The sequence below is a fragment of the Halichoerus grypus genome, chromosome 15 (assembly GCF_964656455.1).
Source record: "Halichoerus grypus chromosome 15, mHalGry1.hap1.1, whole genome shotgun sequence".
In the NCBI taxonomy this organism is placed as follows: Eukaryota; Metazoa; Chordata; class Mammalia; order Carnivora; family Phocidae; genus Halichoerus; species Halichoerus grypus.
The window spans coordinates 16,827,548-16,852,070 of record NC_135726.1 but is presented as its reverse complement, the minus strand read 5'-3'; the positions used below and the strand labels follow the sequence as shown (position 1 = coordinate 16,852,070).

General features: G+C 50.7%; 3 protein-coding genes across 3 annotated transcripts; 1 reads left to right on the top strand and 2 right to left on the bottom strand.

Annotated features, from left to right (window-relative positions):
- The first annotated feature begins 1,260 nt into the window (after positions 1 to 1,260).
- On the top strand, positions 1,261 to 10,987 carry HAS3 (hyaluronan synthase 3). The gene is made up of 4 exons (XM_036089397.2): positions 1,261 to 1,349; positions 5,304 to 5,942; positions 8,614 to 8,715; positions 9,599 to 10,987. The coding sequence occupies exons 2-4, from the start codon at positions 5,304 to 5,306 to the stop codon at positions 10,520 to 10,522; spliced, it is 1,665 nt and encodes a 554-aa protein (XP_035945290.1). The 5' UTR covers positions 1,261 to 1,349; the 3' UTR covers positions 10,523 to 10,987.
- Positions 10,988 to 13,351: 2,364 nt separating this feature from the next.
- Positions 13,352 to 15,797, bottom strand: DERPC (DERPC proline and glycine rich nuclear protein). Its single transcript, XM_036089404.2, has one exon. It carries the CDS (start codon positions 15,795 to 15,797, stop codon positions 14,178 to 14,180), a length of 1,620 nt encoding a protein of 539 aa, XP_035945297.1. The 3' UTR covers positions 13,352 to 14,177.
- Positions 15,794 to 24,482, bottom strand: CHTF8 (chromosome transmission fidelity factor 8). The gene is made up of 4 exons (XM_036089402.2): positions 24,407 to 24,482; positions 16,797 to 16,854; positions 16,420 to 16,537; positions 15,794 to 16,018 (listed from the first exon to the last, which is right to left on the bottom strand). Exons 2-4 carry the CDS (start codon positions 16,817 to 16,819, stop codon positions 15,794 to 15,796), a joined length of 366 nt encoding a protein of 121 aa, XP_035945295.2. The 5' UTR covers positions 16,820 to 16,854; positions 24,407 to 24,482.
- Positions 24,483 to 24,523: the final 41 nt, after the last annotated feature.

Here is a 24,523-nt window from a genome sequence, read left to right as displayed (position 1 = left end):
AACCAAATCATTTCATACTTTGGCTTGAGAAAATCATCACTAATATGCTACATGGTTTAAATTTTCTTTTTTGTGTGTTTTTAAAAACTAGTATTGAATCCACAATGGGAATGTGTTTTGAACTTGAGACAGGCCCTAAGAAGAGCGAATAATGCACGGGTGGGGAGAGGAGCCTTTGATTAAGAGGAAGACTTTGGAGTCAGTTCTGCCACTAGCTGTGGGCAGTAACCTCAGTATCTTCCTCCCAGAAATGGGACTGAGTATTTGACAGGGTTGTTACAAGAATTGAAGAGATTGGCTGAGAGCAGGTGCTCAGTGAAAGTTAACTCCAGTTATCCTCAACCAGAGAACGGCATCTGTTCTGGATTCTACAAGCTCATTCCTGCGGGATGTGATCCTCGGTGACCAGAAATTCAGAGATCAGTGTCAATGAAAATTGCCTTGTCTCCAATGCACTACGGACGTTTATTTTTGTTTTGTTTTTTTAAGATTTTATTTATTAGAGAGAGCGCGAGCATGTGAGCACATGAGCAGGGGGAGGGACAGAGGGAGAGAGAGAGCCAGATAAGCAGATTCCCCGCTCATCAGGGAGCCCAAAGCGGGGCTCAATCCCAGGGCCCCGGGATCATGACTTGAGTCCAAGGGCTTAACCGGCTCAGCCACCCAGGTGCCCCGGGGCCCTAAGATTTCTAAGAGGAGCAGCTTGTAGACTGCAACTAATGTTGCTATAAATTTGTTGCAGCTTGGGAAGAAGTGATGGAAATTATCTCAGGTGTGTTTAGAGGACATGTAAATTCACTTTTTTTTTTTACTAGTCTTTAATTTTATCTCTTCAAGCTTTTCTGAGATTTAGAAATCGGCTTCTAATTCAACTGGTTCTAAACTTCCTCTGCTAACAACTCCCCACCTCTCCCTGACCCCACCCCATCTCATCCAAGTCCAGCACCAGCTTTTGGGGACCTGGAAACCACTGGCTATAAGGTCAGTTGGGAATTTAGGAGGTGTGGATGTCGGAAATAAAGGTGTAAGAAAAGGGGAGGAGGAATTGGTTTTGGCTTTAAGACACCGGAACTTCCAAGGTTCCTGCAAAACCATTTGGAGCTTTTGCAAACCCTCAAAGTCATCAGCGCCCCACTGCGGAATCCAAAGCTAAGCTTGTCACAATTGTTAACACCTTCTTTGAACAGTCTTTTTATATTTGATAATTATTCTCTTCTGCGCCTTTTTTTTTCTTTTTGCCGGCAGGAAGGTTCTGCTGTCTTGGTTTTAGGCAGTACCCTATACAGCGAACAGCCCCTCGGCGTGCCGCAGTCGGGGGAAGACTTCCATCGCCTCGGCGGTTTTGCAGAGTGAGTAGATTGCGAGGCTTAGAAAGCCGGGCGCGGGGGAGGCGGAATGGAGAGCTAACAGTTTTGGAAGTCGCTAGGGGTTATACTGAAAGTTAACAACGCCTCAGGTTCTGGGTTGAGCACAATGACCGCCTCCTCCTGGGCAGCTGGCCCCGGGGCGAGCGCGGAGGAGCGCGGCCTCTGGCCGCCGTGGGAGAACCCGCCTTCCAGGGCGCAGAGACCGAGGCTGGAGCCGCGTGCACGCGGGACCCCGCGTCCCGCCGAGCGCCGGCCGCGTGTAGCTCCCTCCGACTGAGCCAATAAGGGGGTGCTCCTCGCGGCCCTCGGGGGAGCCCTCCCACTCTTCCCAACTTTCCCGGCCCTAGGGCCGGAGGAGGGCGCCTCTCCCGGCGGGGACGCGCTCGGTACTTAAAGGCGGCTCCGTGGGGCCGGCGCTCGTCAGTCGGAGCGCGCGGCGGCGGCGGCGCACCGGGGAGAGAGAGAGGCGCGGCGGCGGCGAGGAGCGGGAGGAGGGGCATGGAGCCGCCGCGGGCCTGCTGAGCACCGGAGCGCGGGCAGCCGGCGGCACGGTGAGCGCGGGCCCGGCCAGCCGGCCACATCCGAGGGGCGGGCCGCGCCGCGCGGGGGCTGCGCCGGGCTCCAGGGGTGCCGCTGGCCGAGCCCGGCTGACCCCCACCGCCTCCCCCCCTACCTCCCGCCCCCCATCCCCCGCCTGTGCGGGCGCTGCGTCCGGCGCCGGGAGGCCGGCTGAGGGCTGCAGTGTCCCCAGGCTTCCCGGCCGTGGTTCCTGCAGCCCCTTCCCCACTGACCCCTCCTCCCTTTCTTCCTCCATCCTCTCCTCCTCCAGCCTCTCCTCCCTTCCTCCCTTGCGGCTTCTGTTTTGTGAATGGATTAGGGGGCGGACGACGGTGCGGGGCACGAGGCTGGTGGGAGTCTCTCCCTCCCCCACTCCTGCCGGGGGGTTCGCACCTGTCCGGCACCAGGATGCCGGGCGCTTTGGGCCCTGCGGGTCAGCCGGGCCACGGCCGCCTGTATCTGCGGGCCCTGCCTCCCCTTCCCCAGCCGGCTCGGAGGGGCCGGGAGGGCGGGCGGGCGGCCAGGCGCAAGGGAAAAAGCCCCAGCCCCGCGCGCAAGTTTCCCATCCCGCCGCGTGTGGGCCCGGTAGCAGGGCACACCTGTCAGCTGTAGAGGCCGCACACCGGCAGCCCTGCAAAGTTTCGGGTGTAGATTGGCGGCGTGCGTCCTTGGCCGAGGGTTTTCTCCTTCAGTCATCTGGGGGGAGGTATCTTAGGGAGCGCCCCCCAACCTAGTGCCCTTGAAGCCGGGTGCGCATTAGCCTACGGGTTCCGAGCTCTAGCGGATCCCATCTGAACGAAATGGGGGTGGGTGAGAGGTGGTCGAGGCTCCCCTCTCCCCGCTTGAGGTGGCACGGCCCCCTATCTGGGCAGGGGCGCCTCTGCCAGAGCCCGCACCAGCACCTAATTGCTCGTGGGGTTTTGGCTGCGGGACATTTTTGGTCTTCGGTGGGGTACGGGGTGCCAGGGTAGTGCCTCCAATTCGTGTGCGGGGTTTGGGGGTCCTGCCCGCGAGAGGAAGGGGCCGGCGACACCGGAGATGCTGCCTTTGTCTGCAGGCACACTTTGCCAAGGTAGCTGGGGCCCAGAGGAGATGAGCGGGGCCTGGTCCGGCTGATTCCTAGGGTTTTCCGTTCCTTCCCCGCTGAGTCGTGGGAAACCGGCACGTGGGTGTGGCCGGCGCCGCCTTTGCCAGAAGGCGAGGCTCAGGCGGGGGTGAGAAGCCTGGCGAGTGCCTTCCCGGCTGCATTAACCTGGTGGGCACCGCCTCCGGCATTGCACCGAGGCGGGGCGCCAGCACCCGGCAGGTTGCCGGGCTGGCCGCGGCGGCCCCGGCCCTCTCCCAGAGCGCAGGTGGGCAGTGGTGCTCAGCGGCGCCCCTTTGGCGTGTAAGGTCTAGAGGACTACGGGGCGGGGGGGGGGGGGAGCGGTGCTCCTGGAGTGGGCGCAGGGCCTCGGGGCCCCTGAGCCGCAGGCGCACTGGGGGGGGGGGGTACCGGGGAAGGCTGGGAGTCCTGCAGAGGAAGCAGGCTCCCAGGAATGGCGGGGCACAGCGCCTAGAGGCCGAGCTTCCCGAAGCCGCGAGGCTGCCAACAGCACTTTCCGGACCGCAGCTGCTGGAATGCTGCTGGTGCCTGAATCTAGACGGACTTAGGCAATGACCGCGTGTTCCTCACCCATCCTATGTGGCAGGTGGCAGGGGAACAGGCACTGTTCCCCTCGCAAGAAGGTGCATTTGTGTTGGAGCGGGGCTCAAGGGTTGGTTCCAGTAAGACCTAGAGTTGGAGCAAGCTTGGAAGCGAGACCCCGTGGTCTGTAGAGGGTGGGTGGGTGGTGTTGGAAATGGGGTTCTCCAGATCAGGCAGGTGGCAAAGAGAGGAGATGGGAAGGCGTGGGTCAGAATGAGGAGTGGGGAGCTGTCCTCATCAGCCCCTCCTCTCTTCCCCAATCAGCCTTCCCACCTGGGTCCTCCTTCAGGGCAGGAAGTGCTGCTAATTTCCGGGAAATTATTTACCTGAGACCTATGGAGCAAGAAACCATTAGAACCCCCCCCTTGGGGGACCCCAAGTCTCAGACCACTTGGGCAAGGTCAGGCAGCCAGGAGGTGGTAGAGCTGTGTCTCAAGCACAAGTCTTTGGTGCTGAGTGCTAAGCTGTTTTCATTAAAACCCAGATGTTGCCGACAGGGCAGCTGCTGGAAGGCCGGACTTAGGGCAGGAGGAGTGGCAGGGCCGGTGCAGGAGCACGGAGGTGCCATGCGGGCACTAGGACCAAGTGGATGGGGCTTCCCGGGCAGCCAGCCCTCCCAGGCTGCTGCAGTGGTGGCTGCAGTTCCCTCTGGCGCCCCGGCCGCTGGGCTTCCAGGAGAGCTGTCCACACCCCAGCTCTCATTTCCTCTTTTTTTCCTGGTCTGCTTTTCCCCGTTGCTTTCCCTTTCTTTCCTGCCTCTCCGGTAGATGAGAAAAAGGTGAGACAGCAGAGAACACAGGAAAACTTTCTTTAAAAAAAAAAAAAAAAGATTTTAGTTATTTGACAGAGACACAGCGAGAGAGGGAACACAAGCAGGGGGAGTGGGAGAGAAAGAAGTAGGCTTCTGGCCGAGCAGGGAGCCCGATGCGGGGCTCGATCCCAGGACCCTGGGACCATGACCTGAGCCGAAGGCAGACGCCTAACTGAGCCACCCAGGCGCCCCACAGGGAAACTTTCTCTTACTGATTTTGCTGTTTCAAGTGCGAGAAGTTGCCCCCCCACCTCTTTATGTTTCCTGCTGTTTCTCATCTTTTCATCCCCCACTGTGTTCGTGGGCCTAATGGTTCCTGTGCTTTACTTCCCCTCCCTCTGCGCAGGACCCTGGTGGGTACAGGGCGGGTAGAAGCTCTTGGCCTCTGGCTGCCTCCCTGGTCATCCTCCCTCCCGGGCCCCTCGCCTGCTCAGGGCTGCCTCCGGCTCACCCCTCCTGAAGGTCGCCTAGAAGAGCTCTGGGTCAGGCAGATCCCAGGACCGCCACCCACCAGGTGGGCATCACAGAGCTCTTTCTGGCTTTGGTTTGTCTAACAAGAATAAATGCTACTCAAACTGCTAAATTTACATATGTAATCCATTTCACCCTCAAAGATGCTACAAGGTTAGTGCTGCAGTCCACGTGTCACAGATGAATGAACCAAGGGGCAGGGCAGAGTCCCACAGAGAGGAAGTGGCGGAGCTGGGATTCGAACCCCAGGGGCCTGGCTTCTGAGTCTACACACGGTCTTAGTCATGCTCAGTCACGGGCAATGGTTTTGATGAGTGGCTCACTTCCCCTGTTCTGGGCCTGCCCGAGAAAACACCCCCACTCGCACTGACTGCCTCCTGACTCCACACCTCCCTCCGTCTCCCACCAGATGCCGGTGCAGCTGACGACAGCCCTGCGTGTGGTGGGCACCAGCCTGTTTGCCCTGGCGGTGCTGGGTGGCATCCTGGCAGCTTACGTGACGGGCTACCAGTTCATTCACACAGAAAAGCACTACCTGTCCTTCGGCCTGTACGGGGCCATCCTGGGCCTGCACCTGCTCATCCAGAGCCTGTTTGCCTTCCTGGAGCACCGGCGGATGCGGCGGGCAGGCCGGCCGCTCAAAGTCCCCGCTGCCCCGTCGCGGCGCTCGGTGGCACTCTGCATCGCCGCCTACCAGGAGGACCCTGACTATCTGCGCAAGTGCCTGCGCTCAGCCCAGCGCATCGCCTTCCCTGACCTCAAGGTGGTCATGGTGGTGGATGGCAATCGCCAGGAGGACGCCTACATGCTGGATATCTTCCATGAGGTGCTAGGCGGCACTGAGCAAGCTGGCTTCTTCGTGTGGCGCAGCAACTTCCATGAGGCGGGGGAAGGGGAGACGGAGGCCAGCCTGCAGGAGGGCATGGACCGCGTGCGGGATGTGGTGCGAACCAGCACCTTTTCGTGCATCATGCAGAAATGGGGAGGCAAGCGAGAGGTCATGTACACGGCTTTCAAGGCTCTTGGCGATTCAGTGGACTACATCCAGGTAAGCGCACCTTTACCAGGAATGTGCGGCCGTGTGGACATGTCCGGCTGCCTGGGCATACTGGGCAGGAATTTTAGGTCCGGTTAAGGTCCCCTGTGTTGTGTACATCCTTCCTCGGAACTTCAGAAGGCAATGAGGTAACTGCTGCTCCGAACAGCAGTCCTGGGGTCATAAAGCCCAGGGATGGAATCCTGGTTCTTCTCGTACTTCGCTCTGTGACTGAGGACAGGCCTCTGGACTGGTGTGCCAATGCTAGTAAGAGCTAACGAGCGGACAGCACTTAACTCAGACCACACCCCATTGTAGGCACTTCATACATGTACATGGGGTGACTTCTCACTTTTATGCCATTATTTTTTTAATTTCTGGTGATTTTTGGTTATCTATATATGTGTGTGTATATATGTATATATATGTGTGTATATATGTGTATCTAAATATATTCACATGTGTATATGCATATATATACACACATATAAATGTCTAGAATAGTTGACATTAGTTGCTGCTGTTAGAGCTTTTTTTTAAGATTTTATTTATTTATTTGACAACAGAGAGAGACACAGCGAGAGAGGGAACACAAGCAGGGGGAGTGGGAGAGGGAGAAGCAGGCTTCCCGCGGAGCAGGGAGCCCGATGCAGGACTCGATCCCAGGACCCTGGACCCCAGGTTTCCGGTCCACCATCCGCATGTCCGTTTCTCTGTCGGACTCCTTCTCCGCACACGCCAGAGGGTTTTGCCCAGCACTTGAATGAATAGCAGCTGTCATGGCCGCCCACCTGCGTACCAGCTCAGTCTTGCTGAGGGCATGTTGAGTACACCAATATTGAAATGTTCTCTACTTTACCCACCTAAAATTAGCTTGCCACAGATGTTTGGTTTTTGGCTTTTTTGGAAGTTGCATCCTCATGTTAATTGGTACATTGACCCTTTTTCTGTCCTCCTAGGGCCAAGGACCTCCTCGGCCTTAGTAGGGAGGGATGTTGAAGCATTTGATTCTGCAGTTCATCTAGGGTCAAGGGGCCTCTGGTGCTTTCCTGGAGACTCAGAAGGCAGAGGAAAAGCCCTTGAGCTTTGGCACATGCTCAAGCCACAGGGACTCTTGTCGTGTCCTCCCTTGCAGCACAGAACTCCCAAAACCTGCCACGCATCTTCCTTTACTGATCATTTCCTGTGGATTCATTCTGGTGGATCAGCAAATAGGCTCACACACCTGACCCAGCCTTTCTCTTGATGGCTCTGGGCTCACTGCCTGGGCAGCCTGGGCTTCAGTTCAATTTGGTGGATTTCAGCCTGTCTTCCAACAGCCCTGCTATGGGTGTGTCTTTCCCTCTGAGGGAGCTAGCCCTGCTTCAGCCAGTGGGGAAACCCATGCAGCAAAGAGCTCTAACTTCCCTAATCCTGCTCTGTTAGAAAGACCTCCCTGGAGTGAAAGAAGCTGAGCAGCATGAGGAACGAGTTAGGGTCAGGGCAGGAAGTAGCCCTGAGACTGGCAGCACTGGAAAGCCTGGCCTGTCAGCTGAAGGGGCTCTGGGAGTCTGGCCCGAAGCCCTCCAGGCACCCTCTCCCAAGGCGTGCTGGTGGGGAGGTAGGAGGGAACTCTGGCTGTCTCCCTTCCACCTTTTGCTCCTTGTCTGTGGCCACCATGTCTTCCAGAATGGCAAGAGAAAACCCAGCAAGGTTGGGGTGTGGGGGGCAGCCCCCTTCCTGCAGGCATTAGCAACTTTACTAAAAGTATTTTGGACTTTTGCAAAGCAAGGTTTGGGCTTATCTGTGGGTCCTGTTCTTTGCTCTGTTGTTCTGCCAGTGATTGTCTGGGCTCTCCGTTATCACCTTAGTTGTCTCAGAGAAAATAGACAAGGAGTCAGCCAGCAGGGTAAGTGTTCATACCTCAGGTTCAACTAATAACGGAGCCACCTGTTAGACCATGAGCCTCCCTAGGGAAGGTGGGCAACGGGGCAGGATTTGACCTCGGCTCCGGTTGGAGGTAGCTGTTGCCAGCCTCCGTGCTCATCTACAATCAATCCAGGTGTCACGTCAGGATGGCCAAGTGGTTTAAGGTGCCAGACTCAAGCTCCTGAGAATCCAGGTGAGAGCAGCCCTTGGACATAGCATGCCCTGATCTTAGAGACTTAGCCAAAGGAGCTCAGGCCTTGCAGCCATATTAGTGGGGCACCTATGACTGGGTAGATATATCCTCCACTTTCACTGCAGGTTGTCCAGGAGACCAGAGGCTGAAACTGGGAATACCATGTTAATCTATGAGAGGGCTTTGGGCAGTAGCCTCTGGCAAGAGCCATTTCTTCACCTAACCTGGAGTGTCTGCTGGCCTGGGTCTAGCCACTGTACCTGCCATCTGATTTCAGTGTGTACCTCCTTTTCCTCCAGGGAAATGTTCTGAGACCATTTTTGTGGAGCCTGGCTCTATAGAGGTTAAAAACTTGCTCAGTGCTAAGCATTTGTCCCTGACACTGAGTCTCCAGGGTTTCTCTCTCAGCCTAACTCTCCTTTTCCTTGTTGTTCATCTCACCTCTTCTGTTTAGCATAGATCTCTTTGCTAGTGGCTGGAAGTGAACCCTTTGAGAGGTGGTTATGTCCCTGAAGTAGTGAGCAGTATGCGATGTACATAGGCCCAAGGTCAAAGTGGGCTGACCATGCACTCCCTCTGCAGGTGTGTGACTCTGACACTGTGCTGGATCCAGCCTGCACCGTCGAGATGCTTCGAGTCCTGGAGGAAGACCCCCAAGTAGGGGGAGTTGGAGGAGATGTCCAAGTAAGAAGTAACCAGGGATTCCGGGGGGGGGGGGGCTAGACTCTCTGCTTCCCAATCCAATGGGTATGCCTGGGAAGTGAGCATCTTGACTACCTAGTATTTTGGGGAGAGAGAAAGAGTGTGTGTGTGTGTCTCGGGGCAGTGTTTGTGTGTGTGTGTGTGTGTGTATGTGGGGGAGTTTCTTTGATAGTTTTCACTAGTATCAAAGGGCTCACTTGGTAGCCAATCCCTTTTCTGGTCTTTTCCAACCTGAGGAAAAAGAAAATCACTCAACAGGTATGTAGTAGAGAGCCCATGCTGCTGGGAAGGGCTCCGTGTTCTGGGCTCCTGATCACAAAGGGTGCTCCTTGGTGGTGATGCAACAAGCACCTCCCGAACTGGGCCCTTGAGAAACCCTTGTTCTTAAAGAAGTTGCGCTGAATGGTAAGAACAAGGGCAGTATGGTAAGATTAAGGGGCCAGATCTTCTTCCAGAGGGAATGCTGGTAACACATCAGGTCTTCCTGAGCAGCTTTCCAACTGCAGAAAGGTCAGGATAGATGGCTGGTGGGGGGTGGGGGGATTGCTGCGCATCCTTCCCGAGTCGTCCTCTCTGCCACCACCACAGGCTGTTTCCTGAGATGGAAGGTGGCTCTGACTGCTAGAGCAGCTTCACTGGGGCAGTCAGTGCAGATGGCAGTGAGGTGCTGGGGGCAGTGACTGGGTACCACTGGCTCCTCCCAGCCTCAGGTTTCCCAGCTCTGGCTGGGTTAGGACTGATGGCCAGGTATCTGAGCAGTGGGCTACAGAACTCAGGGTAAGGGAGGCCTCATGGCCTCTGGTGTCTGTCTCCCGGGGCTCGAGTCCTCAGGTGAGGAGGCCCAGCATCTCTGGTTCCCTTGCAGATTCTCAACAAGTACGACTCGTGGATCTCCTTCCTGAGCAGTGTGCGGTACTGGATGGCCTTCAATGTGGAGCGGGCCTGCCAGTCCTACTTTGGCTGTGTGCAGTGCATCAGTGGGCCTTTGGGCATGTACCGCAATAGCCTCCTCCAACAATTCCTGGAGGACTGGTACCATCAGAAGTTCCTCGGCAGCAAGTGCAGCTTTGGAGATGACCGCCACCTCACCAACCGGGTCCTGAGCCTCGGCTACCGGACTAAGTATACAGCGCGCTCCAAGTGCCTCACAGAGACCCCCACCAAGTACCTCCGCTGGCTCAACCAGCAGACGCGCTGGAGCAAGTCTTACTTCCGGGAGTGGCTCTACAACTCTCTGTGGTTCCATAAGCACCACCTCTGGATGACCTACGAATCGGTGGTCACAGGTTTCTTCCCCTTCTTCCTCATCGCCACGGTCATACAGCTTTTCTACCGAGGCCGCATCTGGAATATTCTCCTCTTCCTGCTGACAGTGCAGCTGGTGGGCATTATCAAAGCTACCTATGCCTGCTTCCTTCGGGGCAATGCAGAAATGATCTTCATGTCCCTCTATTCCCTTCTCTATATGTCCAGCCTCCTGCCAGCCAAGATCTTTGCCATTGCTACCATCAACAAGTCTGGCTGGGGCACTTCTGGCCGAAAAACCATCGTGGTGAACTTCATCGGCCTCATCCCTGTGTCCATCTGGGTGGCGGTCCTTCTAGGGGGGCTGGCCTACACAGCTTATTGCCAGGATCTGTTCAGTGAGACAGAGCTAGCCTTCCTGGTTTCTGGGGCCATCCTGTACGGCTGCTACTGGGTGGCCCTCCTCATGTTGTATCTGGCCATAATCGCCCGGCGATGTGGGAAGAAGCCAGAGCAGTACAGCTTAGCTTTTGCTGAGGTGTGACACAGCCCCGCAAGCAGAGGGAAAAGTGCAATGGGTAAGGGAGGGGAGGGGAATGGAAGAGAAAAGATGGGGTGGGAGGGAGGAGGGAGTGCTGTTTTAGTTTCTTAATGGTCCAAAGGACAAATCTGCAGTGCAAAGAGCGATGACTGTACTATATGGTCTGGGCAGTTCTTACAGGAGGCAGCGCCATCCAGCGCAGACGGCTGTTTTCACGCCACCCATCTGCTTGCCTCTGCATGCTTGGTGGCCGATGGGAAAGATTCCACCTCCTCCCCCAGGATCCACAGGGAACCCCGAAGTGTGCTAAACCAATTAGTTCTGATCAGTGGCAACTTCTGATAGGTAAGTGACAGCCTGTGGCAGGGGAGAATTCTCTTAGACCCTCTGAACACAACCAGAGGTGGCGGGAGAACTCCTGAGAGATCTGGACCAGCTAGTAATGTGTCCCCCACCCCCACCCCCACATCTAGCTATCAATGCAATAAGATTGTGCCTGAGATACAAGGCCCAGAAGCCTGATCTTTGGGCATCAGAAAACAGGGTCCAGGAATGGTGCTTTATTATGGGACATACTCCATTCCACATCTCAACATCCCAAGGATGAACCAAACTAGCAGGGAATTAGCACTGAACTGCTTTTGAGTGTGTATATGTATCTAGGTTAAAAATGAAAGTCTGCCAGGAGGAACAAAGATTGGTGGTGGTGCTAAAGGCCAGGGGCTATATGGAGGCCTTGGGCCGAATGTATCTCACCTGGAAACTGCCCGACATCTAGATGAACTTGCCTGTGATCTCTGCTGGGGAGAGGAAATGTTTTGGTCACCTACCGGAAGATGAAACCCCAACATGCTCAGAAAAGAAGTGAGGGCTCAGGTACTTGACCCTGTATACTCCTGAATTCCTCTCTCAAACTCCACTGTGAGTCGAAGAGAGCCTCCTTCCTTTGCTTTCTTCGAGGTGATGTACTCACCTCTCCCATCCTCTTTCTCATTGGGGAAGTTTTTCAAGGTGGCCACTGAGACAAGAGCCTGGGCTCTCCCAGGCCCCTCTGCCATAGGCACCCCTGCCCTCAGCAAGTGGGGGCAAAAATGATTAGGAGCCTCTGACCGACCAAACTACGATCTTGGAACTGCTTGGACAGATTCCTTAGCAGCTGGCTAAGTGTGCATGACTTTCAGGCTACAGTTCTTGACAATCATCTCCAATGAAAAGCTTTTCAGTGTTCCCTAAGTGAAGCCTCAAATCCAAGCTTGTCGTCTTTGAGACTGTCCATTCTCCTCAGTGGCTTCTCCAGGGAATTCTTGGCCAAGTTGTGGATAGTCATTATTGCACTTGCTTCTTTCCAGAAACCAAATTCAGAGATAGAATTGGTTCCTAAATCCTAAGGTTCTTCCTTTCTCTCTCATGCTCCTTGAAGCTTTGGTTTTCTTCTGCTTGTTGGGGGTAGTGAGGGAAGGCATTTTCTGGAGATTTGCAATCCACAGACTATTCTCCACTCTTGGGTTTGAAACTTGGGATCTTGACTAAGCCTTTGACTTAGGGGATGCTTGATTGCACGAGTGCCTGCTTCCGCTCTCCAAATGTCCATTCTTAGCAGGGCCTGCTAACCCCTCAGAACCAGCACTAAGGTAGACAGTCGTTGAGGGGGCAAGCCTCTAGTGTGCCCAGGTGCTCCCTACAAAGGAACCAAGTGTGCTCTGAGCCACAGATTGGCAAATCCTGGTGCTTTCTTTCATCCCCCGTGAACGCAAGGGTTTTCCAGGTGCAGCCACCATTGCTGATTCACAGACCTCGAGCCTCTGGTAAGACTGCTGGCTGGTGTTGGGCCCGACCCATGAAGGCCGGGAAGAGGCAGCAGGCATTTGCTAAAGGCAGTTGTTCCAGGCTCTTCCGTGTTTTTGCTGGCCAAGTAAACTATTTTGAGCACTACAATGGAGGAAATCCGGTCAGCCAACTGCAGAGCTCAGACTTCACTAAGGGCTTGTTTTTCTTCAGCTTTTACTTGAAGGTTAAGGTAGGATAGACTCCTGGATGGAGAACTCCTGGTTGTCCTACATTCAGCTCTGCCTCGCACTGTGGTCATCAACCGAGCTCAAATCAAGAGTAGGCAGGTACAAGTAGTGGGCTCACAACGTTTGACCTCGACTGGTTTTTCTAAGTTATTTTGTACATTTTTCAGCAGCGAAACCAAACTGGGTCTTCAGCTTTATCCCCGTTTCTTGCAAGGGAAGAGCCTTTATACAACTGGACACATTTTGTTTTTTTCGTCATTGAGAATTTTAAACCCTTTTGTATTCTTTCTACAGTAATTTGTAAACATATTTATTTTTACTTTTTTTTTTTTTTTACTTTTCAGGTCAAATATTTTATACTACACTTGTCAAAATAAAGATTCTCACATAATGCTGGTTATCTCTGAACTACTTCCTCCTTGTACTTTTAAACTGGTTTTATTCCAGTTTCAAAAGAGGTATTTGAGTAGAAATAGTTTTGTCAAGATAGTTGGCAGTGGAACTCAAACAGGGTAAGTAGTCACAGCTGCCTCTGGACCTGGGACATACAGCAGGCCCACCTTATTGATAACTGCACAACCTCTGGTGGCTTAACTTTTTTTTTATTGTTGAGGATGGGCAAGGTCTCTGGTGAAATCACTGGCAGATGAATGAGTCCTAGCTAAGTTTAGTTAAAAGTCAACGCTTGCTTCCTGCTTGAGTGACCGCGTTTTACCTGGCAGATAACGTAGGATTGTGGCCAAGCTGAAACAACGAAAAGCAGTGGGTAAAATTCCTTTCCTGTGGGAACAGGTAACGAAGTAGAGTGACATCAGCAGCCCTCTCATCCCATTTATTAAAGAAACGGTAAGAAAAGATACAAGCAGGAAAAACACCAACCATCCTCTCACATCAGGCTGAACGAAGCACAGTGATATCTCCCCTTTATCCCCCCCACCCCCCACCCCAATTCCCATCCACGTCAGTTTAAATTTTGAGGTTCTTTGATCAGGAGTACTAGTGGAGAGGGAGTTAGATGAGCAGTGGAGCCTTGACTCTGGCCTCCTCAAAGTCCCAGGAGAAGGAAGCTGCAGGCCCAGTCAATCAAGCAGAAATTGTATTTGGTGGGTCTTGAAGTGGTTGCCCACCTCCCTGTTCTGTGTTCGAGCCCCCAGGGAAAGGTATGGCAGTAGAGGATGACCAGGTCCAAGCTGCCCAGGTCAGAGCTGCTGAAGCACAGTCTGTTCACCAACGCAACATTTCTAGAGAGCAGTGAGCTGATTCTCCAGTGGTGAGCAGGGGACTACATGTGAATTGGGACCTGCAGGCCAATGTATCCCTGAGGAAAAGTCCACATGAAGAATTCAAGAAACTAGTAAGAAACAAGGGGCAGAAAGCTGTGGGACAAAAGCACAGCAGGCTTCTGGAGGGCTGGAGATCCTTTCTCTCAAGGTCAGGATCATTCCCACCTGCCGTTATCCATCTCCCACATAAAACATTTCACCTTCAGTCAAGAAAGCAAAGGAAAAAGACGGCTCATCTGAACTTGAGCCCCAGCTATGTACTTCAGACTGCAGCTCCGCATCTACCCTTACTTGTAACACAGCGCCTGCCCAGAACCATGGTGCCTAAAAACCAAAGTGGTCCTGGAGAGAAAACGGTGTTTAAGGGGGTAACATTCCATTTGGGTACATTGCAGCCATTGGACCCCCTGGTCTGGGGAAAGCAGCTGGGTTTGTGCCAGGGAGGCTCCCCACTCTAGGAAACGGGACCAAAGTCTTGCTTACAGGGCCATTCATCCTTGGAAAGGAAGCTGGGTTTAGACCCAGGGTCCCAGATGGCCTTGCGAAAGGAGCTGGGTTGATACCCACAGGGCCTGCTGGAGAAGAGCCCAGGGGCCCAGGAGCTGACCTGGGGAAAGTAACCTGACCAGGGCCTAATGGGCCAGTAGACCTTGGGAAGGCAGCGGGACTTGGACCCTGCAAGCCACTGGCCCTTGGGAAGTTAGCTGGGTTGGGACCTAGTGGCCCAGAGGTTCTTGGGAAAATTGCTGGACTTGAGCCCTGGAGGCCAGCGGACCTCTGGAAGGTAGATGGATTTGAAGCCAATGTGCCAGAGGACTGAGAGAAGGCAGCTGGATTCAGGCCCCCTGAACCTGCCCCCCTTGGAAAGGGATTCGCATTTACCCCCATGGGCCCAGCTGGCCTTGAAAAATGAGCTGAATTAGGACCTATGGGGCCAGGAGCCCTGGACATGGATGGATTTGGCCCTGGAAGGCCAATTCCCCGAGAGCCAGGACCGGAGTTTGGGCCTATGGGGCCAGGTACTCTTGCCATAGAGGATGGGCTTGTGCCCATGTTTCCAGAAGCCTGTGAGAAAGCAGCTGAATTTGCTCCTAAAAGACCTGCTGCTCTTAGAATGGGGGCAAGATCTAGGCCTTGAGGTCCAGCCATTCTTAAGTTAAGACCAGATCCTGTGCCCAGGAGGCCACCCGCTCTGGTGTCCACATTAGGGCCTGGGCCCAGGCCACCTGCCCTTGGGTTGGGTCCAAGGCCTGGGCCCAGGCCACCTGCTCTTGGGCTGGGCCCAAGGCCCGGGCCTGGAAACATACCCGACCTCGGGGCAGGGTTTGTACCAACGAAGCCTGACCTCAGATTGGGACTTGGTCCTGGTCCCAGGCCAACAGGCCTAGGATTAGGAGGACCATTCCCAGAAGTCAACAGGACACCTGCTCTCAGGTTGGGCCCAGGCCCAGGGCCCATAGGGCCGCCACTTCTGGGGTCAGGACCCGTTCCCAGGAGACCACCTGACCTTGGGTTGGACATAGGACCCGGCCCTGGGAGACCCCCTAACCTTGGGTTAGACAGAGGCCCTGGACCTGGAAGAGCCCCTGCCCTAGGGTTTAGAGATGGCCCTGGGCCTGGGCCCAAAAGGCCACCGGGCCTTGGGAAAGAAACTGCACCTGCACCAGTGGGATTCATCCCTCTTGGAAAAGAAGCCATGCCTGGGTCACGAGCACCAGCAGGGAAAGGTGCTGGATTTGAAGCCAATGAGCCTGATGAAGTTGGAAAAGGCGATGGGTTCCTTGGAAATGGGGCCAGATTTCCACCAAGAGAACCGGTTGCCATGAGGAAGGGATCAGAATTCATGCCCAGCGGGTGGCCTGTGTTCAAAACAGGACCCCCCTGTGGTCCCAGGGAACCGTCGAGCCGTCCTCGAGGTGGCAACTGAGCACGAGTCCAAGGAGTTGGCCGCTCTCTAGGGAAAATCCGGGGTTCTTTCATACTTTCTTGGGGACGTTGGTGATAATGGGCTTGGGGCGAGTTTTGAAAAGGATCTTGTTTTTGATGAGTGCTGTCACCAGGTACCGGGTGCCAGTCTTGCAGCCAAGTTCATCACAGTCCTGCTCCCCAGGAGTGTGTTTGACAAGAACGGCAAAAGGTTTCTCCAGATGGATGATTTTTCCATACAGGATATGATGCCCCACGATCAGCACAGGGATTCCCTTCGGCAGAACAAGAATGAAATGCCTGAGGTTCAGGGCAAGGTCATAACACTCAGGTGCCTTCTAGAGATGCTCCTGGCGAGCAATGCTGGCACCTGCACTCCCTGGCATGGCTCTACCACTGCTGAAGAGCCACACCAGACGACCACCCTCGTGCCCTTTTTACTCTTTGTAGCCCCAGGTAAGAGAATTTCCACTTTTTAGAACTGTGATTTTCCAGATTCCCCAAAGCTAAATTTCCCTGCTACTGCAGGGGTCGGGGGAGAACAAGCAGATAGCTTAGATTAGCTAGACCTCGAATAACAAACCTGAGGGCAGTCCTCACTCTGGGTCCTGGGAGCACCACCTTGGTGTAGCTTGCTTTCCTGAGGCATTAGGCAGGGAAAGAAAAGTCCCCTCACCTCAGTGGTGTAATGTAGGTCTCCCAGGAGGTTTCCAGCTAATCCAGTGCTGTAGCGAGCCTCGATCTCCCCCTGTAGCTCCATCAGCACCCATTCTGCCAGGCCTCCAGCCCCAGCACTGCAAGCAAAGGGCTGGCGGTTACAATATTTTTGAGGGGTGAAGGATGAATAGTGTCCTACACCACCATTCAAGGCCCAAAGGAACTCTGTTGAGCACAAGTTCTTGGAAAATTAGGCAGTGCTAGGCACTGAACTACAGATGAAATGCAAGGATCTGTGCAAGATGCACCTGAGGACCCTGATTCTTCCAGGAAAATATCAAACGTATATAACCCTAATCATTCAAGCTAAACAAAAAAGTCTCAAAATGTACTCACCTGGAAATAACAATTTGCACCATGAGCTTTCCGTCTTTAAAAAGCAACTGAAAATAAGCTGTAGAGGAAAAAAAAATTTAGAATAATAATGATAGCTAATATTTATCATGTACTGTGTGTGAGGCCTTTTTCTAAGTACTTTAGACAGATTTTCTTTCATTCCCCTAACAATGCTATAAGCTGTAAATATTTTTGAATTGACACTGTATGTTCAACATTGCTTAAGATCACCAATGGTCAATAATGGTATGGAAAGTTAGTAGATAAGATCATGTACTTACTAGTCAACGAGCCAGAATTTGAACCCAGAACATATACTATAGCCCACACTGCTGACCACTATGCTAACTTGCCTTTCTCTTGAATGTTCTATTTTCTATTCTAAATATTTCTAAAAAAAACTAAATAATTCATTTAGATTTTTTTTCTATTTTGCATATTTCTAAAAAACGTTCTATTTTCTATTCTGCATATTTCTAAAAAAACTAATTCATTTACATTTTACTTTTCCCTTTGGTGATATAAAATATGAACTTCCCAAGTCTAACACTCTGGTTATATTTCAAGGTTCAAAGGATCTCCTTTAACAAAAGCCAAGAAATGAGAAAGTCCTTCAGGCAACTTTGGTGAATGCTACATGGTATCTAACATGATTCTCATTATATGCGCTGACCATCTTTGAGGTATACCCTGACAATCATTTCATGACACTTTCATTTTATGCAACAGTACCACCTGGTGGCAAGTTTGCAGTACTCTAAAAGAATGGGTTAAAGTGAGTATTTTTTGCCTGAGACAACTGGCTTCACTTGTCTTTCTAGGAAAGATAGATTCACGGGGGACTGAGGGGTTGGGGGATCTAAACTACACGTTCTGTTTAAGTCTTTCCAATAAATCGATGGAACTCAGTGGAAAGTTATTAGTCCAGTGTTTACCAACTGTAGTACTGTATGTTAACAGGTGTAACTGTGCTCAAGCTTAGTAAACATTGATTAAAAAGTTAAACAGGTTTCTTCACTGATACATGAACCTTCATTTTGGATCTCCAGGGAAAAGTATATTGCCAGGAGCCTTATAGGATGGCAGAACTACTCTATTCTTGAGCACTAAACATACTTTGGGAACATAAGGTCAGTCAATTCACTGGTCTTCAAATTCAAATATAAACAGTAGCTAATACTTACTGATTTTTTACTATGAATCAGATTCTGTACACGCCTTAGAACCCAGGCCACCTGTCTTTATACTCAAAATCAATACGTTCCCAAAGGAGAAAACCAAGTACTAGTGAGAATGAAAGACATCAAAGCATCAGGCAGGCACGGCAGACACGGTCAGAAGGGCAACAGGGGGTCCAGAAGGCATCTGTGAGTCAGACCTTCTGCAGCAGCGCCAGTTGTGGTGCTGCTCGAGAACAAATACACGAGGCTCAAGGGCAAAGGTCTTCTGACAGGCTAAGGAGGCCCTACACCACCATCAACTGAACAACCAAAAGCACCTTTAAAATTCTTCTAAGGTTTCTTGAAGAAAGGATTACAATTTAAAACTGGAAGACTTAAAGTCAGGTTCCAGCCTGTAAGTGTAGAACTTTTCACTGTGTCATCATACACAAGTCACTTAATGACCATGGGGCTAACACCTAGATTATCGGACTCATTACACTACTGTGAAGACCACATATATGCGAAAATGTTTTAAAGACAGTTATTTTTTTAGAAAATGGAAAAAGCAAATCGGTATTTCCACACTGTAATTTTGACTATAATTTAGAGTGGTAGGTGTATTTCACCCATGAATCAAAAAAACCTCAATAGGGGCGCCTGGGTGGCTCAGTCGTTAAGCGTCTGCCTTCGGCTCAGGTCATGATCCCAGGGTCCTGGGATCGAGGCCCGCATCGGGCTCCCTGTTCGGCGGGAAGCCTGCTTCTCCCTCTCCCACTTCCCCTGCTTGTGTTCCCTCTCTCGCTGTGTCTCTCTCTGTCCTATAAATAAATAAAATCTTTAAAAAAAAAAACACCTCAATAACTAGAAACTGAAGTTGGAAAGTTTCTAAAGATTAATAAATGCATATAGATTAAAGGGTTCTTATAACTAAGCTTTTGATGACTGATAATGCACTATATGTTTCTTGATGGCTATAGTAATACATAGGTAGTTTCTGAGAAACAATTAAGTGTTCATACAGATAAACAGGTTCTGGAAGACCACGGCAGGGAAGGAAATCAATCTTTAAGGCCTTTGGAAACACATCTGAGAGGAGTATATATGGACTGTTTTAGGGGGATGCAGAAATATTTTCAGTGCATTCCACATTTCCTGAACAGTTTCCTTTTAGAACAGGAATTCACAACAGTGGCCCAAGTGGGCAAAGGAAAACAGATGCCTGATAGCTGGGTCAGAAGAACTTTACCCACTTATATAGGAGGCCCTGCCTCAGTAGATCTCTCCATACTGGCAAACATCTAGCAATGCTCCTGAAAATACAAATTCTGGGGCCTACAGCTTCACCATTCTGCTGCTGTCCCTAGTCATGCTGGTTAAAAATAGTGCTAGTCCTACTGGGATGCTGCACATGTGAACACTAATGAAGTTCAGACCCACTCATAGGAACCTGTGGACTGGCCTGGCTACATTTATGTACATGGGAGAAACGGAAGAGAAGGCATTCCTTTAGCAAATTTTAAAATTCTGCTTTAGGGGTGCCTGGGTGTTGCAGTTAAATGGCCAGCTCAGGTCATGATCTCAGGGTTGTGAGATTGAGCCCCACGTTGGCTCCGTGCTCAGTGTGGAGTCTACTTGAGATTCTCTCTCTTCCTCTGCCCCTCCCACTCATGAATGTATGCTCTCAAATAAATCTTCAAAAATCTACTTTAGTGCCTTAAAATAGGCTATCGCCTGAATTTTATTATTCCTTTTCTTGCTCCTTGAGATTACTACTCTAGGCAACTTGAATTCTCAGGGCCAGAGTAAGTAGGTATACCTGGGTACTTCACTGAGGACACACCTGACAGAGATAACAGGGAATGTGTATTTCACTTAATGTGGAGCTGACTAAAGAATCTGATAACATGCAGCCCAATCTGTCCCTATACTCTTGACAGTAGGCAGGTAGTAAGAAAACAAAGAGGTGAAGTAGTATAATACAAATCAAATCCTATTAGTAATAACAAATATAACATTATGATAAATACTTTCTGTATAACAAAAAAAATTCTAGGGGCCCCTAGGTGGCTCAGTCAGTTAAGCGTCTGCCTTCGGCTCGGGTCTTGATCCCAGGGTCCTGGGATAGAGCCTCGCACCGGGCTCCCTGCTCAACAGGAAGCCTGCTTCTCCCTTTCCCACTCCCCCTGCTTGTGTTCCCTCTCTCGCTGTGTCTCACTGTCAAATAAATACAATCTTCATTTAAAAAAAAAAAATTGTAAGTCTTCAGTCTCAACTAATTCCAACATTAAAGTAGAACAATTTCTACATATTTATTCTAAGATACTGCTTGTACAGAAATTGCAGATTTATTAAAAACCTTTGAAGACACAGCCTGAAAAATACACTCTATCAAATCATGAAACTTAAAGGAGTCATTGGAAGATTTGGTGAGGACCAACTTACTTGCCTTTGGTTAAGAATAATAATTCTAAGTTGACAATATGTGTAACTGTAGAGCCAAGGAAAAATTTCTGCAATGTCACTTTTTGAAAGATGTTTAATTCACTGTACTTCAGAGGGGAGTCTCATAGGCCACAACTAGTGTGGGCCTGGAGTGATGGCAAAGTGGCGGGGGGGGGGGAACCTCTTTCCCCTGAAATGAATTATTTCAGCTCCTCCCACCCCCGTATCTCAAAAAAGGAGGAAATTTTCTCCTGCTTAATTTTTCCAGGCCTTCACATCACTAAACAATATAATTTTATATTCCTAACTTACTCAAGTTTAGTTTTGTTGTTTTTTTTTTTTTTTAAGAATTTGACAGAGAGAGACACAGCAAGAAAGGGAACACAAGCAGGGGGAGGGAACACAAGCCAGGCAGCGGCAGGCAGAGGGAGAGGGAGAAGCAGGCTTCCCTCGGAGCAGGCGCCCAATGAGGGCTTGATCCATTCCAGGATCCTGGAATCATGACCTGATGCTTTAATGACTGAGCCACCCAGGCACCCCTCAAGTTTAGCTTTCTAAAGGAAACTTCTTCTAAAGTACTTTAAATATTCTAATTAACTCTCAATATTTTCCTATTTAAAAGAAAAAAAAAGGTCTTTTCTGGGGCTTCAAAATTTGTAGAAATTTCTTGCCCCAGATCATCCTAAGACATGAAGCCAGTCTGGGGGTCCCAGGTAAAGTCAACACACTACTGCTTCTCAGGACAGTGGTCTGATAACTTTAAGACCCCTGAACAAACTACAGCACAGCAAAAGAATCCGCATTTCAAAACCAATCCAGAGCCACAATGGAGCCCCACTCAAAAAATTCAAAGATTTAAGTGGAACTGTATCTATCAATCTGGGACATACCTTATTTAACTGTCTTTGACTTCTACCTCTACTTTGAGTTTAGTTCCTATTAAAGTTATTACTAAAACCTGGGGAAAAAAATCTGAAAAAAAATGAGAGTACAAACACAATTTAAGAAGAAAAATCCAGGCAGAGCATTATAATACAAAAAGCTTCATTTCTCCCATAGGTAAATTTCTGCGGAGACTTATCTGATTTTCTGGTTTCATCTTGAGAACAACCTCAACGACGTAAGCACTCTTATTCCCATTTTACAGATGAGGAAACATGCTTAGAGAAACTAAAGGTTAAGTAACTCGTCACAGAGCTAGTAAGTGGGATGTGAACTTAACCCCTCCACAATATGGCCTCTCCAGCAGTCCTCTCCCACAAATTCTCAAATACAGTACTTCTGTGTAATTTCTGATTGTTTTACAAAGATCAGTAACCTACACAACTACCAGCCAAGTACCTATTACATCTCTGGGGTAGGCAGTCAAAAACAAGCCTTTTTATCATATTCAATTGATGAAATTTAGAGATCTACTCAATGTCACCTCCAAGATTGAAAACTAAGTATAAGGCAGAATAAGCCAAAAGAACAGAGGACATTCTTTGTCACGGATTCATTTTAATCTTCAACAAAATTAAGTCTCTTATAGTTTACTTTCTAAATTGTTAAATGTTAAGTTGTTCAGATTACTAATGTCTTACAGACAACAGAATGAATGAGCAATGATCCTCATAATGGTAACTACCTCCAAAATATAATGTGGCAGAAGTGTGGTATGGATCCAATTAGAGAGAACATATACAGCTTTTACTCAAACAAGGGGACTCAATGGTGACTAAAAATAATTAAATTTTACTAGAGCTAAGCAGTACTTTATAAATTTTCATTACAACCTTTCTTCTTGTATTTTTTTAAGATAGGGAATAAAGGCTTTAACTTTACAATTCTTAATATAAAAATTCATTTTTTATTTAAAAAAATTAAATACATGACACAAAAAGTTTTCAAATTGCGAGACCAACACTTAGCATTTACTGAGCTTTTATTCAGTCCCAGGGACGGTTGTTTAGGAATGCAGGGAGAACTCAAGTCATCAGACCTGGATTCTGTCACTTATCCTAAGTGTGACATGGGATTAATAATCTAACCTTCTAAGTTTCAGTTTCCCCACCAATAAACTGGGTATAAGAAAGAACCTATCCCAAAGGGCTGTTGTGAAAACTTAATGAGGTTATGAATGGAAAGTCCTCAGCACAGTGCCTAAAACATGGTAAGCCTTTAGGGTCAAACGACTTATTACCAGCAGGGAATGTGGCATTTTCTTGGTATATGTTCAATAGAATGTCTAAATGCTATACTGTATAATTATTTTCATGTTTATAGTGGACTAAACTTTCCTACAAAAGCAGCAGGTTATCAGAGTAAAACCAAGTTTACATAAATGGAAGAAAAATTCAAACATGACAGTCAAGGTTCACCAAACTGCTTCAAGCATTAAGTTCTGAAAGGTTTTTTTTTCTTTTCTCTAAAGATAACTATTTTTCTATGTGCCTTTCCATTAAATGAACAATTCAGGAAGTTTTCATATACAAATGAATCAGATTATTTTTATTAGCAGTGTTATTGTGGTTTGTGACTGAAGGGGATGGTCTAAGTTTCAGAAGGAAAATCTTGTCTCCTGTCAGGCTTATGTTATTAAACACTAAAATTCTGTTTCCAAATGAGAAGCTTGCTCCCCTCCAAAAAGGGGCTATGGAGGGTAGGTGGAAATGAATGCTTCCAAACTTTTTCATTAGTGAAGAGTGTGTTCAAAAACATGTGTGGATACTATGCATACACGTGGTACTTTCCCATCACATTTTAGGATTCCCATGATGGGGGGAATCAATTACTGGTATTTGTAGACAATGGGTGGAAAAGATGGCTTCAGTCGATCTGAGTTACTCCAGTTTTCTCCATCTTCTGCTACTCTGCAGCCCCATCTCAGCCCTTCCTCCTCTTACTGCTATGACCCCTTATATTCCCCAAAGCCCCTCTTTTCTAGCCCTGCTGGAGGTCTCACACTATCCTGGATTCTCCTCCCACCGAATCCCATCTTCTCCACCCTCTCCTCCGACCCCCTCCCATGCCTTCAGTGGGAGCTACAAAACACTTCCTATGTCTAGTCCCGCCCACTTTCTGGGACTTCTCAATCCGCTTCCCCTCTCTTCCCCAACCCCCCTTCCAGTTCACCCCCAGACTTTCGCTGGGCCCTCCTACCAACCTATTTAACCCTTCCTCCTACCTCCCAAGGAAACTATTCTTTAAACTGCATTCCTCCACACCCCTCAAACCGTCCACCCTCCTCCCAAAAATTACTCTTTAAACGTTGTTCTTCTACCACCCCCATTCTCCAAATCGTTCCCTGTTTCCTCTTCAATCTGAAGTACTTAGCTCCTCCAGGACCCGACCCCACCCCACTGTTTAGTCTCTCACTCCGCCCACAAAAGAACCTGGATCACTCTTCCTTCTAACCATCCTCCCAATGATCTCTCCCAGCAGCTTCCCCCCGCGACTTAAAATGTCCCCTCGAACAAACCTCACAGTCCTACACCCCCAACCCTCCCACCAAGTCCCCTTTCTGATATTCCCGCTACTTCCCGGGTTCCAGTTCTACCCCGCTCCCGCAAGCCTCTCATGCTGGACTCCCTCCCCACCCGGGGAAGAGCCCCTTCCCGCACGTACCTCGAGGTTCCGGCCCGCGCCGCCCCCTTCTCCGTCCTCCGCCCGCGCTCGGCCACCCTTTCCGCCCTTCTCTCGCTCCGCCCCACTCGCTCCCTTCCTTCCCTCCGCCTTCCGTCTATACACCGCTCCCTTCCCCCCACAATTCCTGGCCCTCCCACCCCGGGGGGCCCTCTGGGTTCGCCCCCACCTCTGCGCGGCTCTCCTCGCTCCCCTCCCCCTTCCCGGCCGCCCCTCCCCCTCCCGCCGCTCCCCGCCCCTCGGCTCGCCATTCTTCTCCTCGAGCCGAGCGCCCCACCCGGCCCCAGCTCCCTAGCTTCCCGCTCCCTCGCACCCTCGCCCCCATCCCCGGCTCAGCCCTCGTTCCCCGCGGCCTCCCGCGCACCCCGCCCGCGGCCTGACCTGCAATGGCGGCCGCCGAGCGCGGCGCCGCGCGGCCAACGGGCGACAACCGAACCTCCCGCCGCCGTCGCCGCCGCCGCGAGCACTGCCTGCGCACTTCCGGCCTTGCGCCGCAAG